This window comes from Globicephala melas, chromosome 1 (genome assembly GCF_963455315.2).
Source record: "Globicephala melas chromosome 1, mGloMel1.2, whole genome shotgun sequence".
NCBI classification, from domain to species: Eukaryota; Metazoa; Chordata; class Mammalia; order Artiodactyla; family Delphinidae; genus Globicephala; species Globicephala melas.
This window is the reverse complement of record NC_083314.1, coordinates 178,717,209-178,744,995: the sequence shown is the minus strand read 5'-3', so window position 1 is coordinate 178,744,995 and position 27,787 is coordinate 178,717,209. Positions and strand designations below refer to the sequence as shown.

The following is a 27,787-nucleotide window of genomic DNA, read 5'->3' as shown; positions in this document are numbered from 1 at the left end:
TTCCTTCCTTCCTTCCTTCCTTCCTTCCTTCCTTCCTTCCTTCCTTCCTCCCTCCTTCTTTCATCCCTCCTTCCCTCCCTCCCTCCCTTTCTTCTCTCTCTCTCTCATTCATTCATTCATCCATTCATTCAACAATGTGACCTCAGGAACAAGACCTTCCTTGTCTCAGAGGTTCCCTTTGCCTCCCAGGGACAAAAAGGCAGATTAAGTGAGTCCCTTTTTGCGGGGCGGGGATGCACTTTCTGCACTTGCAGCAGCCAGGAGGGTCTTGGCAGGCGTGTGGATGCCTCTGAACACATTCCTGCCAGGCCTCGCCCGCTCCAGGCTCAGAGCCTCACGCCCAGGGCTTTGGACAAGGGCGAATGAAATCTGAATAGCTGAGATTTACTGAGGGCTTATCGAGGGGCTGTTCTAAGGGCACTGCAGGTAACAATGTCATTAACCCGTGCAAGGCCCAACGCATAGATACCATTATAAACCCCACTTTCCAGAGAGGAAACCGAGGGTCACGTTTATCGATACCATCAAGGCTTGGCGCGGGGTCCGGGGTATAGAAATTGTTGCCTCGCCCCCGTCTCCCCTCCTCTTTCCGGTCGGAGTGAAGCTCCCCGGAGACGGGAGGGAGGAGATCGGCGGCGGAAGGACCCGGGAGCCGCAGGGACGGGCCCGCAGGGAGCTGCCCAGACTTGGAGAGGCGGCGGGTTCGGGCGAGTCTGCAGGAAACCCTTCCCCCCGGCAGCACGGCGCGACACCGCCCCCGGGGCGGGCCCAGTGCGTGGCAGCGGGATCGCCGACCCCGTCGGGAAGTTTCCAGCCTGCGAGCGAGCGCCGCTGGACACGCCGGACGTTCCCAGACACGGACCATGCGGCTCCAGCTGCTCCTGGCCCCGCTGGGCTGGCTGCTCCTTGTCGAAACGAAGGGTGATGCCAAGCCGGAGGGTGAGGGCTCCGGGCCGGGGGCGGGAGGGGGGATCCGGGGCCGGAGGTGGAGTGGGGGGGATGGGGGCAGGTGGGCTGGTCTGGGGGCTGCCTCCGTTAGGACCGGCCTGTAGGGGAGGCCTGGGCTTCCCGAGGGGTTCTGGGTTCAGGCCAGTTGTCCACTGACTCAGTGGTGACTTGGACAAGGCACTTCCCCTTTTAGGGTTGCGTTTCCCACTTTCGGGCAGCTGGAGGGGAGGAACGGCCCAAGTCCCGTTCATTACCCAGAGGGGCAAATAATAATAGCACTCATAATAATAAGGCCATAATAATAAGGACGATAACTACGTTTGTGGGGCACTGGCTATGAGTCAGACGTCGATTAAGCAGGACCCTAACCTTCAGAAGTGCATCCTTCTGTCATTTCCATTTTCTAGCTGGGAAAACTGAGTCTCCAGAGATGATTCACTTGCCCAAGGTCACACCGCTTGTGGGCTTTGAAATCAGGATTCACACCTAGGCCTCATAACTATGGAGTGCGGGGCACCTGGGGGGGTGGGAGACAGAAGGGGTGGCTCACATCACAGAGCCGTTTGTACTTTCACCCGTGTCCTCAGTGGTCTGCTCTGCCCCTTCCAGGTGGGTCTTACTCTCTCTGGGTTGCACATGAGGAAACTGAGGCCCAGACAGGTGTAGTGACTGCCCAGGGGGATCCAGCTTTGGAGCGGTGGGTCTCAGATCTGCTGGACTCCGGGTCTAGTGCTTTTTCTACAACCCCAAGGCAGATTGGATTTCAAAGTGTGTCCCACTATCCTGAGCGGGGGCTGCTCTCCTCCCCAGCCCTCCCTGGACCACCTGCAGGGCCGCCCAGTCAGCATCTGAGAGCCCCAGGAGGACACAGACCACTGGCAGTCCCAGCGAAGCAGAGCCAGACTGACCACACCCTCCATCAGCCCCCGTTCCCCTTGGCCCACTCTTCTAGGGAAACTGGGAACCAGAGTGGGGCAGGATGGTAGTTTAGCAGACCCTCGGGCCAGGAAAAGGGATAGGAACCACCATTTCTTGAGTACTTCCTTTGTGCCAGGTTCTGCCCAAGGCCACGCGTCTCCCGTGGTAAAACAGTGGTGCTTAATCTCCACGAGGCTTGCTGTTCTAGCCTGCAAAACAGGTGTGATGATACCTGCGTCCTAGAGCTCTTGACAAGGATTCCGTGGGATGAGGCCTGTTGGTGAGAGTTCAGCTCAATGCCCAGCCCATAAAGGCATTTTCTTTCTTGGCCCAGCGCTGCCAGCTTTCCTGGAGTATCCCAGCAGGGCAGTAAGACAGGTCAAGAAATACAGTGAGGGAGGTGCTAAGCACAGGGCTGGGCTGATGGTGTGTGCAGAGGTCCTGTGGCCTGGGTCCAGTTGCTGGCTTTTTTCCCCCTGGGCCTCTCTTCCCTCTGCTTTTGCTGATGTAGGCTCCCTCCACCCCAGACCATCCCAGGAGAAAAACTCCAGCTGCCCAGGGAGGTGATGAAGCCCGGGAGGTGAGTGGGAGGGACCAAATTGATGACAAGGCTTCAGGTGCCCTGACCCCTAGCAGGTGACGGGAGGGGACAGAGTAGACACAAGGCAGCCCCCACAGAGGGTACAGGATTCAGGGTGTTGCTGAGATAATCCAGGTAAAGCACCTAGTAGATAGTAAGCGGGTCCCCAGGCATGTGGCGAAAGTCAGGCCGCTCTCAAGTTTGAGGCCCTGTGCTTCCCTTGCTCCATTCAGACCCTTTTGATACATAAGGAATCATTGGCCTCATTTTACAGATAGGAAGACTGAGACCCTAAACGGTTAAACACCTGGTCTCAGGTTGCCACAGCTGATTGGAAGTGGCATCATTGACTGGGACTCAGACCCTCTGCTCATTCCTGCTGACCCCCAGCTCCAGATGGGGGGGCAGGTGTTGCCGGGAGATACACGGATAGAAAGAGGGACTGTTGTCCCTTTCATCGTGCTCCCAATCTGAGGGAGGACACAGAGCTCCTCACCCCAGTGGACGCCTAGTCTGATGGGGGAGACACAGCCCTCTGCTCCCAGACAGCCCTGTGCCTGAGGGAGGAGACAGTGCCCTGCGCTGGGGGGCCCCCAGACTGATGTGGGGGAAAGAAAAAGGCCTTCAACAAAGCGGCATCCAAACAAGCAAATTTGCACAGAGCTGAGGGGGTGGGAGAGTCCAGGAGCAACATGGTCCGTCCTTCTTTTTTTTTTTTTTTTTTTTGCGGTACGCGGGCCTCTCACTGTTGTGGCCTCTCCCGTTGCGGAGCACAGGCTCCGGACGCGCAGGCCCAGCGGCCACGGCTCACGGGCCCAGCCGCTCCGCGGTACGCGGGATCCTCCCGGACCGGGGCACGAACCCACGTCCCCCGCATCGGCAGGCGGACTCCCAACCACTGTGCCACCAGGGAAGCCCCCGTCCTTCTTTTTGTAGTTGCTTCTGGCTGAGACCCCCTGTCTCCCTGGGCCCATGCCTTTCCCTGCAGGCCTTCATCTGGCCACGGAGAGGGAAGGAGCAGCCTGAGCCTGATGGCCGCTAAGACCTGAGACTCCAGGGATGCCGGTTGGTCTTGGGTGGGAGCTTCAGGTTGTGCTGTTCCGCCGCAGGAAATGGAGAAGCAGGCAGACCCAGCTGGCTGTGTGTGTGTCAGGGCGAGGGAGTCTCAGGAGCCCTGAGGTGGCAGAAATGAGTGGGAGGCCAGACCTGGGGAAGAGGCAGGGCTGGCTCCAGCCCTGGGAATCCCCATCTCCTGGCTTCCGTTCCAGCCCCAGGTGGGTGTGGGGGATGGGAGAGGAGCTTCATTCATTCCCGCCTCCCCAGAGAGCATCCTGGGTGTGTCATGACCGTGCCTAGGGAGCCAAGGCCACACGCTGACCATCCACCCCCTTGCCTGGACCGGCACTGCTTGGGGAGAGGAGGTGGCATCTGAGGGAGCACAGCCGAACAGGGCCTGAGTCCTCAGCCTTCTCTTAGGATCCCAGAGAGATGTCTGCACTCCCCGCACGGCCCCCGTGCCCCCCCCCCCACTCCCCGTCATTCTCACTCTCAGGAAGGCGGCTCCTCTCCTTCCCTGCCCCCCAGGGCAGCACTTTAATTCCCTGACCAGGGATTGAACCCGGGCCCTTGTCAGTAAAAGTGCAGAGTCCTAACCACTCCTGGACCGCCGAAGAATTCCCTGGTACTATTGTTATTACTCCCATTTTACAGATAAGAAAACAGAGGCACAGAGAGGCTAAATTACTGTCCCAGCAATCTGTGGCAGTTTGCCACTCCACTCTGCTCTCTGGTTTGTCTCTGCTGACCCTGGATCATGGGTCATCCATCTGGGGAAACCACTGCTGGACTTTGAGCAGCGGGTCAGGGGGACCAAGAGCCCTGTATGTCGGGCCTCATGTGGGCCCTGGCCTCAGCCCAAGGCAGCTGGCTGGGCCAGACAGAAGCAGGTGGGCGGGGCCCTGGGCCACGTTGTCACCCTGTAGGCTGCCCAGAGCTCTGGCTGTGCAGTGAGTTGGGAAGAGACCTCATCCAGTGACTGGAGCGGGTGCCCACACTGGGGAGGCCTGAGAGAAGGTGGCTGGAAATGCTGGATTCAGTCTACAGCTGGGATTCCCAGCATTCCGGGATGTTGGACAGGGAAACAGTGTGGTGAAGGGCACGGGCATTTGGAATTCCAGCTCGTTTCCTTCTCCCTTCGAGGTCCTGTGACCTCGAGGTTATATAGCCTCTCTGTGCCTCAGTTTCCTCACCTGTAGAAGGGGGGGTAGAAATATCACCTACCGCACAGGGTGTTGATGGTTAAATTTGATAACGAATGTAACACGCTTCACAAGGTGCATGGCACCTAGAAAAGGCTCAACAGTGCTAGCGCTTACTAGTCATCTCCACCGGGCTCCTGAAGGCCAGACACTGCACCTGAGGCCCAAGTCACACTCACTCCGAGTCCTGGGGAGGGGGAGGGACACCAAGGAAATAGAGACCACCCTGGCCTGGCAAAGGGAGAAGCAGGTTTGTACTGGTACTTCACCTGCTGTGCACACGGAGACTTCACGGGCCGAGGACTGACTGGGTAAGGGGATGAGATTGAGGAGGGCTTCCTGGAGGAAGTGGCCTGGGGCCTTTTCAGGGGAAGGAGCAAGTTTTGCAGGCAGGACAAAGGAATGGGGTGCTGGCTGGATTCAGCAACGCAGTTTCATGGGGGTGTTGAGGGGTGATGCCAGGGTCCCTTAGGGGAGGGGCCTGCCTTGAGTTCTCTTGCTGTGAACCACCTCCCAGGCCCCTGCATTGGAGCCCAGAGTCAGAGGACCAAGGGATGGGTTGGACCAGCGGTTTCTAAACGTGGCTGACATCAGAAATCACCAGGGGAATGTAGGACAAATCCAGACTCCTGGGTCCATCTCAGATCTGTGGTCCTGGGGCCCAGGAATGTGGATTTCACAGCCTCCCTTGTGATGCCGATATGCAGGCAGGTTTGGGGCCCTCAGCACTGGGGGATTGTGGGGTCCTTGGCCAGGAGAGTGGGCGTTGTGTTGCCCAAGGAACCCAGGATTTGTTAAGGCACCATTGCAAGCACCTGGCAGGAAAACTGAGTGGAGACAGGCTGGGCAGGAGGAAGGGGGCATGGCCTGAGCTGGACACTCTCATTAGACAGATGGAGATGGACGCCTGGCCACATCCCAGGCCTGAGCGGTGCATGCAGAGGTGAAGAGAGGGGATTCTGGGTCCGGGTATCTGGGTCCAAATCATGGTGCTGCCACTTCGTGGCTCCCTTGGGCAGGTTACCGTGTCTGAGTCTTGGGTTCCTCACTTCTCCTCCCCCACTTCCTGACTTCAGGAGCCCTGGTCCAATGGAGAATCCAGAATCTCACATAGATACACACGCTGGCTTTTTCCATCCATGAAATGTGACACTCTTCCTGTCCCCAGCAGCCCCTGTTGTCGACAAGAGGGCCTCAGAGCTGGGGCTCTGGCTCTCCTTGCCTGAGGGCAGACTTAACCATCCTGGCAGGAGCTGGGGGGAGCCCTTCCCCAAGTGTGAGCAGCACCCCTCTTTCCTGGACCCCAGGGTCAGATGGTGAGGTCTCCCCTCTCCGTATCTGCCTAATGAATCCACCCGCTTCTGCCCCAGGTCTCTGGACCCACCCGCAGCAGATTCTTGCCAATCCTGGCTGGGCCACCTGGCACCAACCCCTTGCTCTGGGGACCAGCAGCCTGCCCCTCGGCTCAGCCAGCTCTGTCAGGCTGGACTCCTTTGTTCTTTTAGCCCAGGCTCCTCCTGACTTCCTGGGGAGGTCGAGGTGGGAGGGCCTTACCTGCCTGTGCTGGCCTGGCCACTTGGTGAGTCTGTTCACCCAGAAAAGTGTTAAGACCTGGACCCCAGGGAAGTAAGGCTCACCTAGTGAAACAATGATGGGCGCTGCAAAGTGGGGTCCTGCCCTCTGCCCAGAGAGAGGTCAGGAGAAATCCAAGAAGGCTTCATAGAGGTGGTGGCAGGGAAGAAGTATCACTGGCCCTGGGACCTGGAGGAAGGTTAGAGAAAGAGCAGAGAGAGGAAGCCCTAGCAGGAGGGAGGAGCCCAGCCAGGAGGAGGGCCCACTCAATGGAGGGAATGAGTGTGTCACCAGGCCAATCAACGGGGGCCTTGAATGCCAGAGCAAGGCATTTACCTCTCAGTAATAAGCACCAATAATAGCTTAGTGTGTGCCAGTATCCCAACAAGGATTTTACAGGCCTGATCTCATTTAATTAGTCCAGCAGCCCTGGGAAGTAGGTACTACTACTATCCCTATTTTACAAGGGGGAAACCAGCTCAGAAGGGTCAAGGACTTTCCCAAGGTCACACAGTTGGTAAGGAGCAGAGCTAGGAGCCTAACCAGGCCAGCTACAGGGAATTTTTTTTTTTGTTTCTCCTGTGCAGCGCAGCATGTGGGATCTCAGGTCCCCGACCAGGGATTGAACCAGGGCCTCAGCAGTGAAAGCCCGAAATCCTAACCACTAGGCCACCAGGGGACTCCCAGAGCCTTCACTTCTCGTAGAACACAGCCTTAAAGTATGGTCTGGGAGGTGCTTCTTCACGGCTCCCAGAAATGGCATCTGGGAGTGTTTTCAGCAGGTTCTGTTGCAGAGGTGAAGCCACACTACAGAGCCCAGAGAGGTCCCTTGTTAAAAAGGTAGCATAGCCGCTCTGGCCAAAGGCCAGGATTTCAAGTCAGTTTCCACTGCAGGCCAGCTCTTATTGGTTCTCACAGTGTTGGGAGAATCCAAGGCCAAGTGAGGCTCAGCAAGAAAGTCTGTTGGGATTGATTAGCAATGTCTGCCCTGAGTGCGGGCATGGAGAGCTGTGATTGTTGCCAGGCTAATGTCTGATATTGGCCAGAGAGGTCCTCCTGTTCAGCATTCAGAGCGAATCCTTTCCTCTGCTCCTAAATCCAGAGAGACCCAGTCTCACAATGCAAGGTGCAGACACCTCTGCTCTGGGTACTTCCTGCCACATTGGTCAGTTACCAGATGAACGGAGCCCTGAAGGAGAATTGGGAGACCCAGGTTATGTCCCAGCTCTATCATTAACCAGCTGAGTAGTCTTAGGTGTGTCTCTTCCTATCTGGGCCCTGGGCCCTTGTCTATAATGGGTTGACATGAAGATACGTCCTGTGGGAATTGACACATCCCGCTGGGCACGGTCATCCATTCCTGCTGTCACCTCTCTTCATCCTTCATTCCCTTCTCTGTCCCTAGACAACCTTTTGGTCCTCACGGTGGCCACAAAGGAGACCGAGGGGTTCCGACGCTTCAAGCGCTCAGCTCAGTTCTTCAACTACAAGATCCAGGTAAGGGGCTCTCCAGGTGGGGCAGAGATAGCCGAGGGGTGGTGGGAGAGTCCAGGAGCTGGATGTCTGCCTTTCCCAAACTGACTTGGGCCCAAAGGGAAATCTTCTGGAAAAGTAAGATGGGGAGAACATAAGCAAAGTCTAGGAGGTGCTGGAGATAGAGGGTGTGGGGAAGGTGAGACTCGAGAGGTATGTGGGCGTACTCATGTTAGTGCATAAGACTCACCTGAGGACCTGTGGCTAGTTTAGAGGGTAGGGCCTGGGGATCAGCATTTCCACAAGGCCTCCCAGGTGATTTGGAGATGCCCTTGTTTATACAGATATCTTACCTGTATAAACACTGCTGTAAAGAAACACAAGCTAACGCCATGTCCATTAGTGGCATGGATTTCATGTCCTGTGCGTGCAGTCTGTGGGGCTGAGCCCTGCAGGGAGAGATTCCTCCATTTCACTGAGTGTGCTGAGTGCCTCCTTGTGTCAGGTGCCGTGGTTGGCACTGGGGACAGAATGATGGACGAGACAGACCAGGGCACTGCCTACACAGCTTGCAGTGTAGTGGCTTTAAGCCAGAAAGAAAGTGTATTAGTTTGTGGCTTCCCTGGTGGTGCAATGGTTAAGAATTTGCCTGCCAATGGAGGGGACAGGGGTTCGAGCCCTAGTCCGGGAAGATCCCACATGCCGAGGAGCAACTAAGCCCGTGCGCCACAACTACTGGAGCCTGCGCACCTAGAGCCCATGCTTCGCAACAAGAGAAGCCACTGCAATGAGAAGCCCGCGTACCACAATGAAGAGTAGCCCCCGCTCACCACAACTAGAGAAAGCCCGTGTGCAGGAACAAAGACCCAATGCAGCCAAAAATAAATAAATAAAATAAATAAATTTAAAAAAATTCATTATAAGAAAGTGTATTAGTTTACATAAATGGGGCTTGAGGCAGCGGGTTGCTTCAGGCATAGCTGGATCTAGGAGTTCAAGCAGCATGGTAAGGGCCTTGTCTTTCCATCTCTAGGCCCTGTTTGTTTTCATTTGCAGACATGCTCTCTCTACATGGTAGCAGGATGACCACCAGCCATAGACCCACATGCCCCAGCTTCACAACCTCAGCAGAACAAGACAACCTTTCCTTACTTTTAACAGAACAGTCCCAGGGAAGACTCTGATAGGCCCTACTTGGGTTACATGCTCAAACTCATGGCTCTGGGAGAGATGGGAGACTCTGATTGGCCAGCCATGGTCACATGACCACACCAGGAGCCTGCTCAGCCCCACATATGTCTTAGAATGGTTTCCCACGGGGAGGGGAGGAGGTGCTGGACACAGACAGAAGCACAGATGTGCACTGCCCAGGTGGGGTTGGAAATTGAGCTGGCCAGATCTTTTCTTTACCAAAAGCTCATGTTAAGGGGCCTTTCTCTGCAGGCGCTGGGGCTGGGGGAGGACTGGCATGGGGAGAAGGAGATGTCGGCAGGTGGAGGGCTGAAGGTTCGACTACTGAAGAAAGCCCTGGAGAAGCACTCAGACAAGGAGAACCTGGTCATTCTCTTCACAGACAGGTAGGCAGCTGAGAGGTAGAGGAATATTCTAGAATGAGGTCCTGCCAGGACATCAGGGATGAGGGGGGTTACTCTAGCTAAGGTTGCCTGCAGTTTTAAGGGGTCTGTGAACCCCAGAAAAGACCCATGTCCACTCTTGGTGAAAAGATGGTTGGGGGACCTGCCCAGGTATGGTGAGCTATGCTTTGAGTGTGAGATGGGCACAGATTATGGGGACCACGTCTCTGCCCAGGAAGGGGGTGGAAACATGGTGGGCAGGGGCAAAGGCAACAGAGCAGATCTATTTCCCAGACGTGGCCTGGGGCTGGCGTGGGAGGAGGGGGGGAGCCTTGATCCCTGGTCTCCTCCTGCCTGTACCCTCCTGAGCCCCTGCCTCCCTCTCCCCCGCCCCACTCTCCCGCGCCCCTTCTCCTCCCTGTTCACCTCTGCCCTGCCCTGTCTTCTCCCGGCTCTGGCCATAGCTACGACGTGGTGTTTGCCTCGGGGCCCCGAGAGCTCCTGAAGAAGTTCCGGCAGGCCAGGAGCCAAGTGGTCTTCTCTGCCGAGGAGCTCATCTACCCAGACCGCAGGCTGGAGGCCAAGTACCCGGTGGTATCTGACGGCAAGAGGTTCCTGGGCTCTGGAGGTGAGGGGCCCGGGTGCAGAGTGTGTGGCAGGCTGGGCAGGCTCCAGAGGGGTCCGTCTGCTGCCCGGGTGCGGATCCCCCCCGGCTTGACATCCCATGCGGATGGCTCACGGGTCCTGAATGCAGAATGACCTCAGTAGAACTCCTGATTTTTTAACCCTTAAATCAGCTTCTCTGCAATCTTCCTTGTCTCATTCAATAGCCCCCCATCTGCACAGGGCAAAACAGGGAGTCGGGAGTCACCCCTGATTCCTCCCTTGCCTTCCCGCACCTCAGTCCATCAGCAAGTCACGCCACTTCCAGTTCAAAAGATCCCTGGAATCTGCCCTCTCATGTCCACGCCCCTTGCCGCTGCCTCATGGGGCCCCTGGCATAGGCAGTAGTCTCCTAACTGATCTGCCAGCCTCCACCCTCGCCCCTTCCAGTCCATCCTCTACCCAGCAGCTGGATGCGAGTCTGCACACATCACTCAGTGACTTCCTACTGCACGGAGAATAAAATCCATATTTTATTTTGGATTCCTCTGTCCAGCCACGGAAGGGGGATCCGCCCCCAGGGACCACGTTTCCCCATTGGCCAAGAGAGTTAGCACAGTCCAGATGGCCTGGCCCTGGCCCAGGGGTAGAGGTGTCCCCTAGGGCAGGGCCCTCCCTGGCTGCCCACCTTCTCCCTTTTCTCTTCCCTTCTCACCAGTCTGCACTGTAGCCTGGGGTCTGTGTGGGCCTTACCCTCTAAGCCCTCCTGTACTGTGTGACCTTGGCTCAGCCTCTGCCCTTCTCTGGGTCAAGTTTCTCAGATAACTGTAGAAAAGGGGCTCCAAGCCTATGCCCCACCAGCCCTGCTCTCCTGGGCTTCTGGTCTAATTCATTTATTCACCACCTGTGTGGTGCCCAGGACCTGAGCTGGTGCAGCTTAATGGACAGCACTGATTTTTCTCTCTGGGCTCAGTGGGAACTTGTCACCAAGTGGCATTAACTGGCAGGCTGTTTCCAACCTGTAGACATCACCTCTTCTCAATCCAGGAGGGCTTCTGAGAGGAGGCGGGGCTTATGGGTAAGGAAGAGGGAGGTGGATGAGAGGGGAGGCTGGGAAGAGGCCCCTGGCTTAGAGGCCGGAAGCTAAGTGTCTGTCTCTGTGTGTCCCCCACCCCCAGGCTTCATCGGTTATGCCCCCAACCTCAGCAAACTGGTGGCCGAGTGGGAGGGTCAGGACAGTGACAGTGACCAGCTCTTTTACACCAAGATCTTCTTGGACCCGGAGAAGAGGGTAAGAGGCAGTGGGTGGGACTGTGGGATCTTGACGCTGGATTCCCCCAGACCAGGCGGCACTGGGAGCAGCCCTTGCCCCCCAGGCCTGACCCCCTGGGTTGGGCATTGACACTCCATTTATCTATTCTTCGATTCACTCATTTTCTCAGCAGGTATTTATTGAGTGCGTGTGGTGTGTGAGACACTGTCAGGTGTAGGGCAGGGATATGGCAATGAACAAGACAGTTGGGGTCTCTGCCCTCGTGGACCTTCAAGCTGGGGACACAGGGAATTTACAGCCTCATGTCAGGTGGTGAGGATGGTCATGAAAGGAACTGACAGGCTGAGCCGCCCCTGCCCAACCCTACCTGGAGGGTTTCTAGGGGGCTGATGTGATCTTGGCTGGACCTGGGCCCCAGAAGCTAGGCCTCTCAGCCTGTCTCAAGGCAGGGATCATTGGGGAATTCCCTGGTGGTCCAGGGGATAGGACTCTGAACTTTCACTGCCGAGCATGCGGGTTCAATCCCTGGTTGGGGAACTAAGATCCCTCAAGCCACGTGGCAAGGCCAAAAAAAGAAAAGCAGAGATCATTGAGGGGAATGGAGGCAGTAGAACTGGGCCAGTGTAACCCCAAAGCCAGCCGGTGTCCTCTGGGCAGGCAGGAAATTTAGGGAGCCCTTGAGGGGCGCCAGTATTCCTGGATTCTTCCCCGCTTACCCGCACAACCCCTGTTTATTCTGTGCTGCGTGATGTAGGGTAACTCACTTTCCCTCTTTGGGCCTCGATTTTGGTTATCCATGAAATAATGAAATGAAGCAATTGGACTTGTGCAGTGGAAACTATGAACTTGATCTTTAGTTAGCTCAGTCCTTGCTCCTCCTTCCCCTTTGCCTCCAGTGACATTGCTAGCAGAAGCCCATGGTCTAAAACAAAACAGTGGAGCTGTTCTCTGTGGGATGAAGGCTGAGCCTAGAGTGTCACTTGGCCTGGCCTAGGGCTCCATGAGACACAGTCAGATCTCGAAGAGGCAGCATTATGCAGTGAACGTGGACCTCAGGGCCAGGCTGCCAGGCTCAGATGCCAGCTTAGCCAATTACTAAGTGTGTGACCTTGAGCAAGTTATCCAACCTCTCTGTGCCTTGTTTGTTTTTTTAAATTTTTATTTATTTATTTACTTACTTATTTGGCTGCGTTGGGTCTTCACTGCTGCACACGGGCTTTCTCTAGTTGCGGCGAGCGGGGGCTACCCTTCGTTGCGGTGCGCGGGCTTCTCATTGCCGTGGCTTCTCTTATTGTGGAGCACGGGCTCTAGGCACGTGGGCTCCAGTAGTTGTGGCACGCGGGCTCAGTAGTTGTGGTTCGCGGGCTCTAGAGCGCAGGCTCAGTAGTTGTGGCACACGGGCTTAGTTGCTCCGCGGCATGTGGGATCTTCAAGGGTGTTGTGTGGATTAAATTAATGTACATATAATACTTAGGATGTGATTGGCACATAGTAAAGTGCTAAACAAGCATTTGTTGTTACTGTGGTGGTTGTAGTAGTTGAACCAGCTGTTTCCTTGGATTCCTTCCAGTTCTGAGAGTCCCTGGTTCTCTATGAAAAGAGCCACTAGACTAGTAGATCCCAGGGGCTTGGCCACTGGCTGGCCTTCCCAAGGCTCCCAGCTGCCCTGATGTGACAGGGCGAAGTGGGTGTGGGGAAAGGAAGTGGCAGAAGTGGGAGGACAGATTCCCCACACTGGGTGATGGAGCCTTGTCCTCTGCCAGGGCCTGTCCCTGCTGCAGCCTGGTGCCCTCTTTCCTGCAGGAGGGGATCAACATCACCCTGGACCACCGTTGCCGTATCTTCCAGAATCTGGATGGAGCCTTGGGTGAGCAGCCCTGACAGGGAGGGGGATCCTGAGAGGAGTGGTAAGGAGATGAGGATTCCAGGCAGGGCCTGAGCCGAGGAGGTTCCTCTCGGGTTGTTGTGCTGGGATGTCGCCCACCTCATCCCCAGGTCCCCAGAGACCACCTGGATGTCCTCTGGGGGCAGAGCTGTGTCTCTCTAGGGGTGGAGAAAGGAGAGCTAAGAGGTCATTCCAGAGAGCCTGCCGGACACCAGGGCTCAGCCTGGGAGGAGCTGGGTGATGCGCTCAGCGGGTACCTGATCCCTGCCCTGCATAACTGGTCTTTAGAGGTGAGCCTGCTTCACCTCCTTCCCCTGCCCTCCCACCTCCCAGGTGAAGACTTCCTGGGCTGGGGGCAGGGAGTTGATGGATGGCTTCGGAAGCAGAGAGGCCACCTGGCCCTTGAAACCACAAATGCTCTTGGCCTGGTCCCGTCGGTGGCTGGCGATGACATTGCTTTGCCACTATCTTGCTGGGTGACCTCAGGCAAGACACACACACACACCCCTCAGGCCTCAGTTTTCCCATGCTTAGAAAAGAGAATTTGGACCAGATCATTGATTGGTGATTTAATGGGGTAAATGGACCCCTTTGAGAATCTGAGGAGAGCTCCGGCTCCCCTCCCAGGGAGGTGCAGCAGCATGGCACGCTTTGGCCTGTGGGTTCTGGGAGTTTGTGGACCTATGTTAAGAAGCTGGGCCCAGACCACCTCTTAGGTGGATCGGGAGCTTGCACAGAGGGGCTCCCATCACATGATCACCTACCACAAAAGGCCTCCCAGCCCAGCGTCTTCTCAGGCCTCTGGGAAAAGGCCCTTCTGCCTTTTATAACTGTCAGGCAAGGCAGCGTCCTACCCGCCGTCTTACGTGCAGACTGACCAGGTCAGAGCTAGGGTATTGGGACCCTATTGCAGGGGCTTTCTCCACCGGGACAGGATCTGTCCCTGCCCGACCCAGGCCTCCCTGCTGGTTGAACTGCACCTGGAGCTGGGATGTTTCAGGTCTTTGCTTGCTCCCATCCTCTGCTTCTGGCTCTAATAAGTAATCATAACAAACAGTAGGGGTTGCCATGGATTCCATGCCTACCACGTGCCAGGCGTGGTGCTAAGTGCTCGCAGGACACGGAATCCTCCCACTCTAACCCCCATTTTACAGATGAGGAAACTGAGGCTCAGAGAGGTGAAGTGACTAGCCCAGGGCCTCACTGGGGGAGGCTTCGAATTCTAGCCCATCCTGTGAGCCCTGGAGCTTGGCCTGTGGGCCTGATGCTGGACACGTCTCTGCTCTCTGCCCCCACAGATGAGGTGGTGCTCAAGTTTGAAATGGGCCAAGTGAGAGCAAGGAACCTGGCTTACGACACCCTCCCAGTCCTGATTCATGGCAATGGGCCTACCAAGGTAGGGAGGGGCCCCAGCTCCCGGGGGAGAGTGGGATGGGGGTCCAGAATCCCAATTGTGCTCCCACTATGACACCACAGCTTCTCCTTGGGGTCAGGGCCACCCACCTGGGACCCACTCATCGCCTCTGACCTCACATCTGAGTTCAGTATGGTGCCTTCTCTCCTTACTGTGGTGGTTGGTGATGCCCTGTCCATCTCTGCTGGACCACAAAGGAGGCTCCTGTCCGTATCCAGGCCCAGACTGGGCTGCCCTGAGTCATCTGTACTCTGCCACTCCCGGGCAGGCTTGTTTCTACATTCAACAAACATCGATTGAATGTTTGTAGCAGGGCCTGAGGACTCGCCAGCCCTGAACAGGACAGACTGTTCCCTGTGCTCCCAGAGCTACAGAAGGGGCGGGGGAGCAGGCCAGACCCAACTGGACCCTGGGGAACGGGCCCCTGGATCACAGCACATTTCTTGGAGTGTGGTCCTTGACCACCCTCGTCGGAATCACGTGGACGGAGGGGAAGGAGAGGGTGTTCAAATGCAGATTTCCTGATGCCACCCAAGAGCTGCTCATTTGGAATGTCTGCAGGGGTGGGGCTCAGGAATCTGCATTTTCCAAGCTCCCAGGAGATCCAAAGATGAAGAAGCACCAGAGCGCTGAGTCCTCCCTCGGCCCTCCCTCAGAGCAGCTTTGGTGATCTCCAGGGGGACGGACATGCTCTCCAAGTCCCACCCCAAATAAAGCCACATTTCTGTCCCCTTAGGGGAGGCTGGGGTGCAGGCCCACAAGGGGCCCAGGGAGATGTGCCTTGTTGGTTGGAGGGGGCGGGGGGGCTGAGCCTGTTTCCTCTCAGACCCCTCGTCTCCCCACAGCTGCAGCTGAACTACCTGGGCAACTACATCCCACGCTTCTGGACCTTTGAGACGGGATGTGCTGTGTGTGATGAGGGCCTGCGCAGCCTCAAGGGCATCGGGGTGAGGCTGCTGGACCCCGGGGTTCCGTCCCTCGGGGAGGAGAGGATGGTGGATTCTGGAGACTCTGTTGTCTTTGGTGGGAGGTAAAGGGGTCACCTCCCTGTCTGGGGTTCCATCCTCCCCCGCCTCACCTATGCACCTCCTCCTGGAAACCGTCTCAAACTACACGCTCCAGCTTCCCCCAGATGCCTACGTTCCGGTTTCTTCTGCCTGGTCCTTCGGGTACTCCTGCAGCCTTCTCCCCATCCCACGAAACTTACTCCTCATTTAAGGCCCACCTCAGACCCCATGCCAGCCAAGCCCTCCCGACGGCGTGCCGTCAACCTGTCCTCGCTCCAAGTCTGGGCTCACGCTGCTCTCGTCCCCGGCAGGGACGGCCTCCTGCTGCTTCCCTGCCAGTCCCTGCCTCTGCCATCTGCACATCCTGCTCGGATCGCCCCGTCCCAGGCCCCTTTCCTGCTAAGTCCGCAAGCGTCTGCCTGTGGTCCAGATCCCTCAGGCCATCCTCGGGGCTCAGCGGTGGCGCAGTGGCTGGACATCAACGGACTCTTGTGCCGCCCTCTCCCCATGCAGGATGAAGCTCTGCCCATGGTCCTGGTTGGCGTGTTCATCGAACAGCCCACGCCGTTCCTGTCCCTGTTCTTCCAGCGTCTCCTGCGCCTCCACTACCCCCGGAAACGGCTGCGGCTTTTCATTCACAGCCATGTGAGTAGCAGGCACTTGGTGGGGTCGCCGTGTGGCTTGGGTCAAGGGCTCAGCCTCACAAGACGCCCTGAGACCTCTGAGGAAGTGACTGAACGAGGGTTGTCTGGGCCAAACGGAAGTGGGCAGTGGGCTGTATCCCCAGTCGCTGGGTTCACTCGGGAGTCAGACTGGCCGGGTTTGAACCCCAACATCACTGCTTATATTAGCTGTGTGACCTTGGGCATGTTATTCAACCTCTCTGGGCTTCAGTTTTCTCATCTCTTAGGTCTATTAGATAGGGATAATGTTAGAGCAGGCCACGTAGAATTGCTGCAAGGGTTAAACAAGTTGCATAGTAGGTGCTCTCAGCTGATGTCATTGTCATTGTTTCCCTTCCTGGTCCAGGCTGTCTTTCCTGATTTGACCTGGTGATGGTCAAATTGGTTTTCATTCTTTGAGTACCTTCTGAGGAATCGGGGAGGGCCTGGAGGCCTGCTACTTTGTGGCTCGCAGGGCTAGCTCCCTCCCTTGCCTGCCTCTCCTTCCCAGCCAGATAAAGTCCCACCTCTCAGCTTTTGCTGAGAGAAGCCAGATACGCTCTCCAAATTCTACCTGCTGTTTAGGCTCCTTGCCTTCCCTAGAGTCTTCTCAGCTGCCCCGTCTAGGGCCACCCCTTTCCAAGACCTCTCGGCCCTGACTGTCTGCACCCCACCCCCAGGGACCTGTGATTCCCCCACTCAGCTCAGCTCTGCGTGGGTCACAGACATTCATTCAACTGTGCCACCTGGAAACAGGACGAGGGTGTAGGCACTGCCCTTGGGAGGCTCCCAGCTTCCCTGGAGACATCAAACCTCACACGCATGAACTGTGACTTTGTATAGAAAAAGAGAACTGTTCCAGGCAGTCTTTGAGGACCTGCTTTGTGCTCTGCCTTGTTGAGTCCTTGCAGTGACCCCGTGAGGGAGGCATGATCACCTTCCCATTTTACAGAGGAGGAAACTGAAGCTGAGACGGGTGAAGTGACTTGTCCAAGTTCATGCAGCGAATCAGAGCAGAGCTGGGTTTCTCTCTGAACGCTGGGTTTGTTTCTAAACACCCTGCTCCTTCCGCTTCCCGGTGCAGGGGCTCCAGGTATAAACTGTTTTTCAGAGTGCACTTTGAAGATCGCCTGGAGCATTTTACAGCAAAGCAGAGCCCCCTGGGCCACACCCTGGCCCAGCAGAATCAGCGACTATGGGTGTGTGGCTTGTGGGGTGAGGGGCACTGTCCTGGTGACAGAGGCTCTTAAGAGGCCTGTGGGCCTGGCCTGGTCAGAGGAGGATGGTCCAAGGATGGCCAGGAAGGGCACTCCAGGCAGAAGGTCTGGTGTGGGCAGAGTTCTGGGGATAGGAAAGCAGATGGCCAGGGATGCTCCAGGAATGATGGAGAGCAGCTTGCAGTAGCAGAAGGTGCTGTGGTCCCTGGGGTGAAGCCTCATCCTCACCCTCCATCCCCTCACCCCCAGGAGCAGCAACATAAGACTCAGGTGGAGCAGTTCCTGGCAGAGCATGGCAGCGAGTACCTGTCTGTGAAACTGCTGGGCCCCGAGGTGCGGGTGGCGAACGCGGACGCCAGGAACATGGGCGTGTGAGTTGGGGGTCACGGCAGAGGGGCTGCAGTATCAGGAGCACCAGGCGGGGAGACAGGTTCAGAAGGCTGTGTGGTCTCCAGCAAGTCCTGCCCCTCTCTGGGCCTCAGTGTTCCCATCTCTCAAATGGGGAAATAGTTGAGCCAACCTCGGTGCTCCTGGGAGGGGCTGAGCACTGTCAATTGGATTCAGGAAGCAAATGAGAGAAAGAGGAAGGACTGGAGGCCCAGAGTAGATAAATGCTGACAATAGAGAAACAATCTCTGATTTTTTTTCCTTTATCATTAAAACAAACAAGTAATTTGTGTTGACTATAAAAGAATTAGAAAGTCCAGATCCGAGACTGGCAAATGTTTTATAAAGGACTAGCTAGTAAGTCTGTGTAAATTGGCTTTGTGGGCTCAGCCGTGACCACTCAGCCCGGCTATTGGAGCATGAATGAGCGTGGCAGCGCTCCAATAACATTTTATTTATCAACACTGAAATTTGAATTTCATAGGATTTTCACATGACTTCTTTTGATTTTTGTTTTCCCCAACCATTTAAAAATGTAAAACTGTTCTTACAGAGTTGTGGGATGGGGTGGGGAGGGATGGATTGGGAGTTTGGGATTAGCAGATGCAAGCTATTATCTATAAGATGGATAAACAACAAGGTCCTACGGCTTCCCTGGTGGCGCAGTGGTTGAGAGTCCGCCCGCGGATGCGGGGGACACGGGTTCGTGCCCCAGTCCGGGAAGATCCCACGTGCTGTGGAGCGGCTGGGCCTGTGAGCCACGCCCGCTGAGCCTGCACATCCGGAGCCTGTGCTCCGCAACCGGAGAGGCCACAACAGTGAGAGGCCCGCGTACCGCAAAACAAACAAACAAAAACAACAAGGTCCTACTGTATAGTACAGGGAACTATATTCAATATCCTGCAATAAACCATAATGGAAAAGAATATGAAAAAGAATGTGTGTGTGTGTGTGTGTGTGTGTGTGTGTGTGTGTGTATATATATATATATATAACTGAATCACTTTGCTGTACAGCAGAAATTAACACAACATTGTAAATCAACTATACTTCAATAAAATAAATTAAAAAAACACAACAAACCGTTCTTAGCTCACGAGCTAACCAGGCAGTGGGCTAGATTTGGACTGTGGCCCGTAGTTTGCGGAGCCCAGCACCAGATAAACAAAAAAAACATAGATTTTTTTTTTTTTTTTATGTAACTATTGTTGACTTACAATATTGTGTTAATTTCAGGTGTACAGCTTCAGATTCCTTTCCATTATAGGTTATTATAAGATATCGAATATCGTTCTCTGTGCTGGAGAGTAAATCCTTATTTTTTATTTTATATGTAGTGGTTTGTATCTGTTAATCCCATACTCCTAATCTATCTCTCCCCCTCCCCTTTCCCCTTTGGTAACCATAAGTTTGTTTTCTATGTCTGTGAGTCTATTTCTGTTTTGTAAATAAGTTGGTTTGTATTACTTTTTTAGAATCCATGCATAAGTGATATCACATTTGTCTTTCTCTGTCTGACTTACTTTACTTAGTATGAGATTTTTAAGGCTTTGAGTACAAGTTGTCAAACTCTCCTCCAGAAAGGCAGAAACAGTTTACCCACAGCCCCGGGCAGTGTAGGCACCTGTCTGTGGGCCTGCTCTCGCCAGTAGCAAGGTTTTCAGGGCACTAGACACCACTTGCCAGGCTCTGGGCCTTGTCTTGACAGCTCCGTAGCCCAGGGGTTGTGTCTCAAAGTTGGGAGGGACCTGGAGGTGGCTGGTCCCAACCTGCAGCAGGGCCGGCCTGAACTCCCTAAAGACCCTTGGCTGGTACCTGGTGATCGTAGATATGGGCAATGGTTGGGGACTGCAGCCTGAGGGTAGCTCTGGGATCCTGGGTGGGGAGGTTGGTGCCAGAACCCTGTCCCCGCTGACCCTGTGTCCCCCTCCCTGCAGGGACTTGTGCCGGCAGGACCGTGGCTGTACCTACTACTTCAGCATAGATGCCGATGTGGCCCTGACCGAGCCCAAAACCCTGCAGCTGCTAATCGAACAGAACAAGTGAGGCTTGGGTGGGCTGTGCCTGCTGGAACAGCAGGCCCTCGGAGCCAGGGCTCACGATGTCCCTGGGCCTGGGCCTGGGCCTGGGGTGGGAGCCCCTCCCCTGTCTTTCTCCTCCTCCCCCGCCTTGGCCTCACCTATGACCCCAGGCTTTTCCCAGCCTGGCTACCTTGGTCTAGGACGTTCCCCACCTCCCGGCCACAAGCCCCAGCCTCACCCCCCCACTCCCATCCCCCCAACCCGCCCCCCCCCCAGCCTTTCCTGGCTGCCCTGTGGGAGGGAGCTGGCACCAGATGGGCCAGACCCAGCTCCAGGCCCTACCCTAGGGAGGTGCTTGCAGGGTGAAGGCACTGTCCCTCCCCTTCCCCATACCTGGGTCTGCCCCAACCTCCCCGTGGCAGAGGGACTCCCTCTGAGGTGCTTCCTTCCCCAGGAATGTCATCGCCCCGTTGATGACCCGCCACGGGAGGCTGTGGTCGAACTTCTGGGGGGCACTGAGTGCAGATGGCTACTACGCCCGCTCCGAGGACTACGTGGACATTGTGCAGGGACGGCGTGTGTGAGTACCTGCAGGACGGGGGGCACCCTCATCTGTTTCCCTCCCTAGTATTCCTGTCCTGTTGCTGTCAAATTCCTGTTTAACTGAAGAAAGGAAGACTGCAGTCAGACACACAGAAGGACTTTCTGATTGTCATCCTGGGCCCATGTGCCCAGGGTGGGGGAATCAAATCACCACCATCGTGCCCTCCCAGCCTGTGACTGCCCCTTTCCTCCTCCCCCTGACCCCCAGACTATGACCCCTTGCCATCGCCTGTGGCCCCCTCCATCTTCCTTTCTCTCCTTTAGCGGCGTCTGGAACGTGCCCTACATCTCAAACATCTACCTGATCAAGGGCAGTGCCCTGCGGGCTGAGCTGCAGGAGATGGACCTATTCCACCACAGCAAGCTGGACCCGGACATGGCCTTCTGTGCCAATATCCGGCAGCAGGTTAGCCCGGGCTGGGCAGTCAGAAGAGGCCCTGTTGACAGGGAAGATGGGCCACCTTGTCACCATAGGCCCTGCAGCTTCTGAGATCCCAGCAGGGCTGCTTCAAGGCTGCCAGGCCCTGGTGGGGGCACTTGGGGCCCCGGGCATGAGGGCTGGTCCTCGGGATCTGCAGGATCATTTTTTTCACACCACCTGTTTTCACACCACCTCTTTTATTTACATTTTCGACAGAGCCTAAAGAAAACTTTCTACCTAAAACTTTCCACCTTTACACCAAGTAATGTGCCCGAGATGCCCTTACCCTATCCCCGTGCCCCACCCAATATTATTTTGTGGTTATTTTAAAGACTATAACGGCAGGGTAATGTTTCCCCTGTGCCCACAACTTACTCCAGGATCAGAACACCATCCTTTTCTTTTGCACATTCATTCTTTCATTCCTGTTCAGTCCTCCAGGAAGTCTTCCTTGATTGCAACCCCAGTGTCAGGCCTCATCCAGGCACTGGGCAGATGAGGTGAACTCAAATTCGGTGGGCAGAGGAGGCTGCAGTCGTGCCCCCCCACCCCACCCCTGGGGGCGTGCAGGGGAGAGGGAGGGTCTCTTCCATCCGGCCCGTTCTCCCCAGGATGTGTTCCTGTTCCTGACCAACCGGCACGCCTTCGGCCACCTGCTGTCCCTGGACAGCTACCAAACCACCCACCTCCATAACGACCTCTGGGAGGTGTTCAGCAACCCCGAGGTGAGGCCCTTCGTGGGTGGGCAGGGGTGGGAGCGGAGGAGACCCCGGTGATCCTGTGGCCTGAGGAGCCTCCCTCTCACAGCCTGACCTTGGCTGGGACCCCAAGCCACCCCCACCCCCGCCGCCTCCCTCTGCCCCAGGGGCTTGTTGGGCAGGATTTCAGTGGGGAGAGGAGAATATCTCCAGAGGCAGCGCCGTCTGGTGGAGGAGGGACCAGGAGTCAGAGGCCGCGGTTTGTGGTCCATCAGCTGTGACTTAGTTGAGCCTCTCCACCTTTGGAGCCTCGGTTATCTTAGCTCTAAAATGGGTGTACTGTCCCAGCCTGTCTCACCTCTGAGGGTGTTGTGATGACAGCATCCCTAGACGTTGCAAGCTTGTGGCTGATGTGGGCACATGTACATACCTGCAGGCAGACCTGTACACACACACACACACGTGTACACGCACATGCAGACACCCCCTCCTGCAGGCACACTTGTGGGCCCATCAGCTCACATGACCCAGTGGCACAGGCACATACCGGCTCCCCCCCCCCCCCGCCCCACCCCCCAGGGGGCTTGCGGGGCAGAACTCCATCTTGGAGCAGCGCATGCGGTGGAACAAGGGGTGAGCCCGAGCTGGCCCAGGGAGGCCTGAGAACCCCACCTCTCCCACTCCCCACAGGACTGGAAGGAGAAGTACATCCACGAGAACTACACCAAGGCCCTGGCAGGGAAGATGGTGGAGATGGTAAGGACTGGAGGCCGTTTGGGAACAAAGCTCCTGGATTCACATCCGGCACCTGCTGCAGGGAGGGGGACAGACAGCAGAGGAGCAAAGCCGGCTGACCCGGGCGGGGAGAAGGCACCTTTCTATGCTCTGGCACTGCTTGGGGTGAGGGAATGGACAGTGGGATGGGCCCCCTCCTCTTGCGGGCACTTTCCAACTGGAGTCTGCAGGGGCCTGGGGGTGCCTGACGCTTCCTCCCTGGCCTGAACAAGAAAGAAGAAAATATCCCCAAATGTGGTCTCAACTGTGGACCGTGGGCCTAGGATGAGAAACAAATGCTTCTCTGCTTCTCCCGGAGCCTGCGGGCCTCTGCTCCCTGGGGGCACTGGGGATACGCATGTCCCTTTCCTAGCCCAGGCTGCTTCTGGCTGAGAAGGGCCAGCTCTGAGCTCTGCTTCCTTCTCCCTTCAGCAGCTCACTGAGCCCCTGCTCCCTGGGGCCGCTGGTGGGGACATGGAGGGCCCACAGACTGGAGCGTGTGGGACCGGGCATAGACCACATGATGGGCCTTGCCTGTGATGGGTTCTGCAGAGGGCCATGGGGGCAGAGGGAGAATGTGGTGATGCCACTCTGGACCCTGTGACCGAGTCCCCGCCCTCCCCAGCCTTGCCCAGACGTCTACTGGTTCCCCATCTTCACGGAGACGGCCTGTGATGAGCTGGTGGGAGAAATGGAGCACTATGGCCAGTGGTCTCTGGGAGATAACAAGGTAGGGGTCCCAGGCGCCTGGACCGCGGCTGATGGGGGCCGCCCCTCCCACCATGCCTGCCCTCTGGGCTCTTTTCCTGGCAAGCCAGCCAAGCTCTCTGGGACTCTTGGAGATGGGGGCACTGGCAGGGGGGCCTGCAGGTACTGAGGAGTAGAGGGATTGAGAAATGGGATGGGGTGTTGGTCCTCAAGCTGCCAGTGCCGCTGGGTGACTTTGAGCTACCTTAAGCTTCAATAGCAGGTTTTCCAGTTCCTGGTTTCTCATTAGAATGATGTAGCTTCCTTCCCCAGATGAGGCGTGGATGGAGATGGGGGAGGAATGAGCAGGTGTGGGACGCAGAAGAATTAGGAAGCGACAGCAGTGCCAAGTTCACCAGACAGCAGAAGCAAGGGGCATGGTGGATGTGACAGGCTGTGCACTCCCTGAAGGAGGGATTCATACCTGCACCCATCTTGGAAAGTTCAGGAACCATTTTTAAAGGCACATGAGCCCCTGGGCCTCTGTGCCTCAGAGACCAGCTAACCTTTGGGCTGGCAGCTTGACTAAGCAGTGGTTCTGGTTACTGCCTAATCTACATGCTTGGTGGCAGAGCTCATCTGCAGAACCCAGTAACTCACATAGCCCGTGTGTGAGGTCTGGTGAACCCTTGTGCTCCACTGACCGGGCCAGCCCTGGGATGCTAGTGCCCCAGCTAACCTGTGGCCTTCTGCATTGGTTTCCTGTGCTGTGTAACAAATCACCAAGTTTATCAGCTTAAAACAACACCCATTTATTATCTCCCAGTTTCTGTGGGTCGGGAGTCCGGCTCGGGGCCTCCCAAGGCTGCAGTCATGGTATCAGCCAGGATTGGGGTCTCTTCTGAGGCCTGGGGTCCTTTTCCAAGCTCATGTGGCAGAACTCATTTCTTTGCAGGTGTAGAATTTCAGGCAGCTTGCTCCTTCCAGGCCAGCAGGACACAGAGTCTCCCTCTTCAAGATCCTCCTTGAAGGGCCCACCCAGGATGAGTTCCTTTTTGATTAACCCAAAGTCAGTAGACTGCTTACATTAATTACATCTGCTCATCCCCTTCACTTTTGTCCTGTAACCTAACCTTATCCCATCGGTTTCACAGGTCAAAGGGAGAGGATTAGGCAGAGCCTGTACACCAGGGGGCTGGAATTCCAGCGGGGTGGCAGGGGGCCCATCTTAGAGTTCTGTTTACCACACTCTCCTTGGTCACTTCCAGGACAACCGCATCCAGGGTGGCTACGAAAACGTGCCGACCATAGACATCCACATGAACCAGATCAACTTTGAGCGGGAGTGGCACAAGTTCCTGGTGGAGTACATCGCCCCCATGACGGAGAAACTCTACCCGGGCTACTACACCAGGGTGGGCGTGCCTGGGGTGCAGCCAGGATGAGGGCTTGGGGTGGAATGGCTGGGGCTTGTGGGGAGGAGGGTGTTCCTGGCTCGGGGGAGAAGTGATGGAATATTTGGTCTCCAGGAGTGAAGTCTCCTCCCATCAGGTGTGAGGCGGGGCCCTGGGAGGCATCTAGGGTAATGGAAGGCCCCTGGGCCTCTAGCCTCTGACTCACTCCTTTGCATCTTTCCCTGTGTACTTAAATCCTGCCTCAGTGACTCCTATGCTAGCCCACCAAACAAGCCCCCAGTTAGCTGGCCAGCGTGCCCATTCCTTCAGCTCCTCCGTCGTGTGTCTTTTGACTGTCTCTTTGGCTTTTGTACTCCTTCTCTCAGTCACCTCCTCTTTAAATGGTTTTCTCCAAATACCTGCTTTGAGTGTGCCTGGGCCTTACCCTCAAGGAATCACCAGCCAGGACGGGTCGTGAGGATTAAGTTCATTTCCTCCCTTCTTTTTCTCCCCTCCTGTCCTCTCCATCCTCTCTTTCTCCCTCTCTTCCCTCCTTTCCTCCATGTCCTCCCCTTCCTTCCCTTTCCTTCTTTTCCTTCCCTTCCTCCCCACATTTTAACTGAGAACCTTTTCTGTGCCACGCACTGGAGAACACAGCATAAACAGACTGCTCTCCCGGCTAACGTTCCAGCGATTGGATGAGGGGTCCCTTCTATGCACCCTTGCCTTTCCCAGCCTTCGGGGGCCTCTCTCTAACTCCACTTCTCTTGTCCCGCTTCCTCGACGCAGGCCCAGTTCGACCTGGCCTTTGTCGTCCGCTACAAGCCTGACGAGCAGCCCTCCCTGATGCCACACCATGACGCCTCCACCTTCACCATTAACATTGCCCTGAACCGGGCTGGGGTGGATTACGAGGTGAGTGAGGGCGGGCCGGGGGGAGGGCTGGCTGGGGAGTACTCACAGCGTGGTCGGGCAGAGGGGCCCAGGGTATGCCGGTGCCAGGGAACCCGAGAGACAGGATTCCAGGTCCATGGGGACGGCTTCTTGGAAGGGGTGGGTTCAGAGCACAATTTGGTGGGAGGAAGAAGGCTTTGGACATAATAGAGCAGCAGCACAGGAGGACCAGGACCAGGCTGCCTGGACCTGGGTCCTGCCTCTCCCCTCACCAGCTCTCTGTAACATATAACCAGGCACGTTTCTTAGCATCTCAGTTTCCTCACGTCTTAGATGGGAAAACCTAGAGGGGCCCCCATAGAATGGTGAGAATTAAATGAGTTCATCCAGGTAATTGCTTACATGGACCCATAATGAGTACTCAAGGAATGATAGCTATTAGTAATCAAAAGTTTAGGGTTTTCATCATTCTTGAAAGTAAGATGCAGCTTTGGGAATGACAGGACAGAGTTAGTGCAGGTGCGGGGCACAAGCTAGAGGCCAGAGGGGAGGGCTGAGGAAACCAGGAAGACGTGAGGGTTTCGAAGGAGCAGTTGAGGGCCTCAGGGCCCCAGGGAAGGCCTCTAGGTGTGATCAACTAGGGAGCCAGCCATTCATTCATTCATTGACTCCTTAAGCTACTATTTTCTAAGAGCTTTTTGGGACTCGGTCCTGAGCAGGCACTGTGAAGGACACCCATAAAAACACCTATCATTTTTTTGAGAGTTTACAATGTATCAAGGTTCTCATAGGGGATGATGTTGCCCCCCTCCCTGGGGGGGACATTGGTAATACCTGAAGTTGTCACAACGCTGGGGGTGCTACTGGCATCTAGTGGGTAGAGGCCAGGAATGCCCAGGACACCCCCCGTAAGAAAGAATTATCTGGCCCATGGTGGTGATAGCTGTACAGCAGTGTGAAAGTACTTAATACCACTGTACACTTAAAAATGACTAGGATGGTAAAGTTTATGTTATGTGTATTTATCCCAATTAAAAAAAAAAAAAACGGGGGGGAGAATTATCTGGCCCAAAATGTCCGTAGTGCTGAGGTTGAGAAACTGAGCCCTAAGCTCTTACTTGTATCATCTCATTTAATTCTTACCACCCTGTACAGTTTGATGCCCATTTTCCAGAAGGGGAAACTGAGGTTCAGGTTGGTCACAGAGTTAGTTGGCACTGCCCAGTGCTGCCTCCCTGCAAGGCCAGCGCTCTGGGTCCCTTGCTCTTTGCTGAGTGTCTTCCTTAGGCAGCTCGTGGCCATCGCTCTGCAAGGCATCCCCAGGCAGGCTGTGCTGAGAACCCCTTGGCTGTGATGGCTCAGATGGGAGAATGGGGGTAGTAGGGGAAGGGCCCAGCGTCCCATTGGGGAACTGACACCTCCTGTCTCCCAGGGCGGAGGCTGTCGGTTCCTGCGCTACAACTGCTCCGTCCGAGCCCCACGGAAGGGCTGGACTCTCATGCACCCCGGGCGACTCACGCACTACCACGAGGGGCTCCCCACCACCAAAGGCACCCGCTACATCGCAGTCTCCTTCGTCGATCCCTAATTGGCCCGGCCCGGCCACCACAGACCTTTTCCTCTTTGTCAACAACCGCTGCCCAGCAGCCTCTGGGACCTCGGGGTCCCAGGGAACCAGATCCAGCCTCCAGGCTCCTGACCTCTCATTGCTCTTGGAGCCGCCATCCGAGAGACTGGGCCACAGGCTAGAGGCAGAGCACACCTCCTTGGCTGGGACCTTCCTGGTGCTCTGGACACGGCCCCGGGAGAAACTGTTCACTTTCACTGCTTTGTAGCAACTCGTCCTTTCCCATCCCTCTTCCTGAAAAACCCAGTCCCACTTCCTCTGCTTCTTCCAAGGGGCAACACTTGAGCAGAAGAGGGGCTGACCCAGCTGCCCAGAGAGACTCTCGGGGTGAGAAGCCACGCCCCAGAGCTTCTCCCCGGCAGAGCCGCAGCCCCGAGGACTTCTGCTTCAAGCTTCAGGGTTGACACCGAGACCTGGATCAGACTCAAGTCCCCACCCTGACCGTGGGACTGCTGAAGCCCCATCCTCCCTGGCTCCTATCATGAGAGCAAAACTCTGTCCCTTGGAGATGGTGACTCAGAAAACCTCCCGGGAGACAGGAAATGCACGGATGCCACAGCTCCATCCTCTACTTGACCTTTTCTGGGGGCGCAGAGCAGGGAGTGGTATGTCCAGACACTGCACTGCGTCACCCTGTCCTGAATGCCTCCAGAGAGAGGGACAGACAGAAACAGGAGAGTTTCTACTAAAGGTCATTCAAACCACTGAGTGGGAGATGCTGGGGCGGGTGGGTGTCTGCAGGGAGAAACTTTAACAGCTCACGATTGGCAAGGAAGGCCGGCCGTGGGTGACTTGGCATACTGGGTCAGGCAGATTGGGTGACTTGTGTTTCCCACACTCAGTCACATGTGATCTCCATGTCCTTTGTATATTCCATAAATCCTCCGTATAAGCCAG

General features: G+C 56.1%; 1 protein-coding gene across 1 annotated transcript; it reads left to right on the top strand.

Moving 5' to 3' along the window:
- Nucleotides 1–365: 365 nt before the first annotated feature.
- On the top strand, nt 366–27,787 carry PLOD1 (procollagen-lysine,2-oxoglutarate 5-dioxygenase 1). Its single transcript, XM_030878239.3, has 19 exons — nt 366–939; nt 7,682–7,773; nt 9,193–9,326; nt 9,788–9,951; nt 11,105–11,217; nt 13,003–13,066; nt 14,383–14,480; nt 15,344–15,445; nt 16,019–16,150; nt 17,634–17,755; nt 19,709–19,813; nt 20,247–20,372; nt 20,660–20,801; nt 21,428–21,541; nt 22,205–22,270; nt 22,914–23,018; nt 24,244–24,390; nt 25,159–25,284; nt 26,696–27,787. Exons 1-19 carry the CDS (start codon nt 864–866, stop codon nt 26,849–26,851), a joined length of 2,184 nt encoding a protein of 727 aa, XP_030734099.1. The 5' UTR covers nt 366–863; the 3' UTR covers nt 26,852–27,787.

What these genes read in the sequence shown, in the direction of transcription:
- PLOD1 (XM_030878239.3), top strand. Translation starts at nt 864, where the DNA reads ATGCGGCTCCAGCTGCTCCTGGCCCCGCTGGGCTGGCTGCTCCTTGTC. An exon ending in GTCATTCTCTTCACAGACAG is followed by an intron (nt 9,327 to 9,787) that starts GTAGGCAGCTGA and finishes CTCTGGCCATAG; the next exon opens with CTACGACGTGGTGTTTGCCT. An exon ending in ATGGCAATGGGCCTACCAAG is followed by an intron (nt 14,481 to 15,343) that starts GTAGGGAGGGGC and finishes GTCTCCCCACAG; the next exon opens with CTGCAGCTGAACTACCTGGG.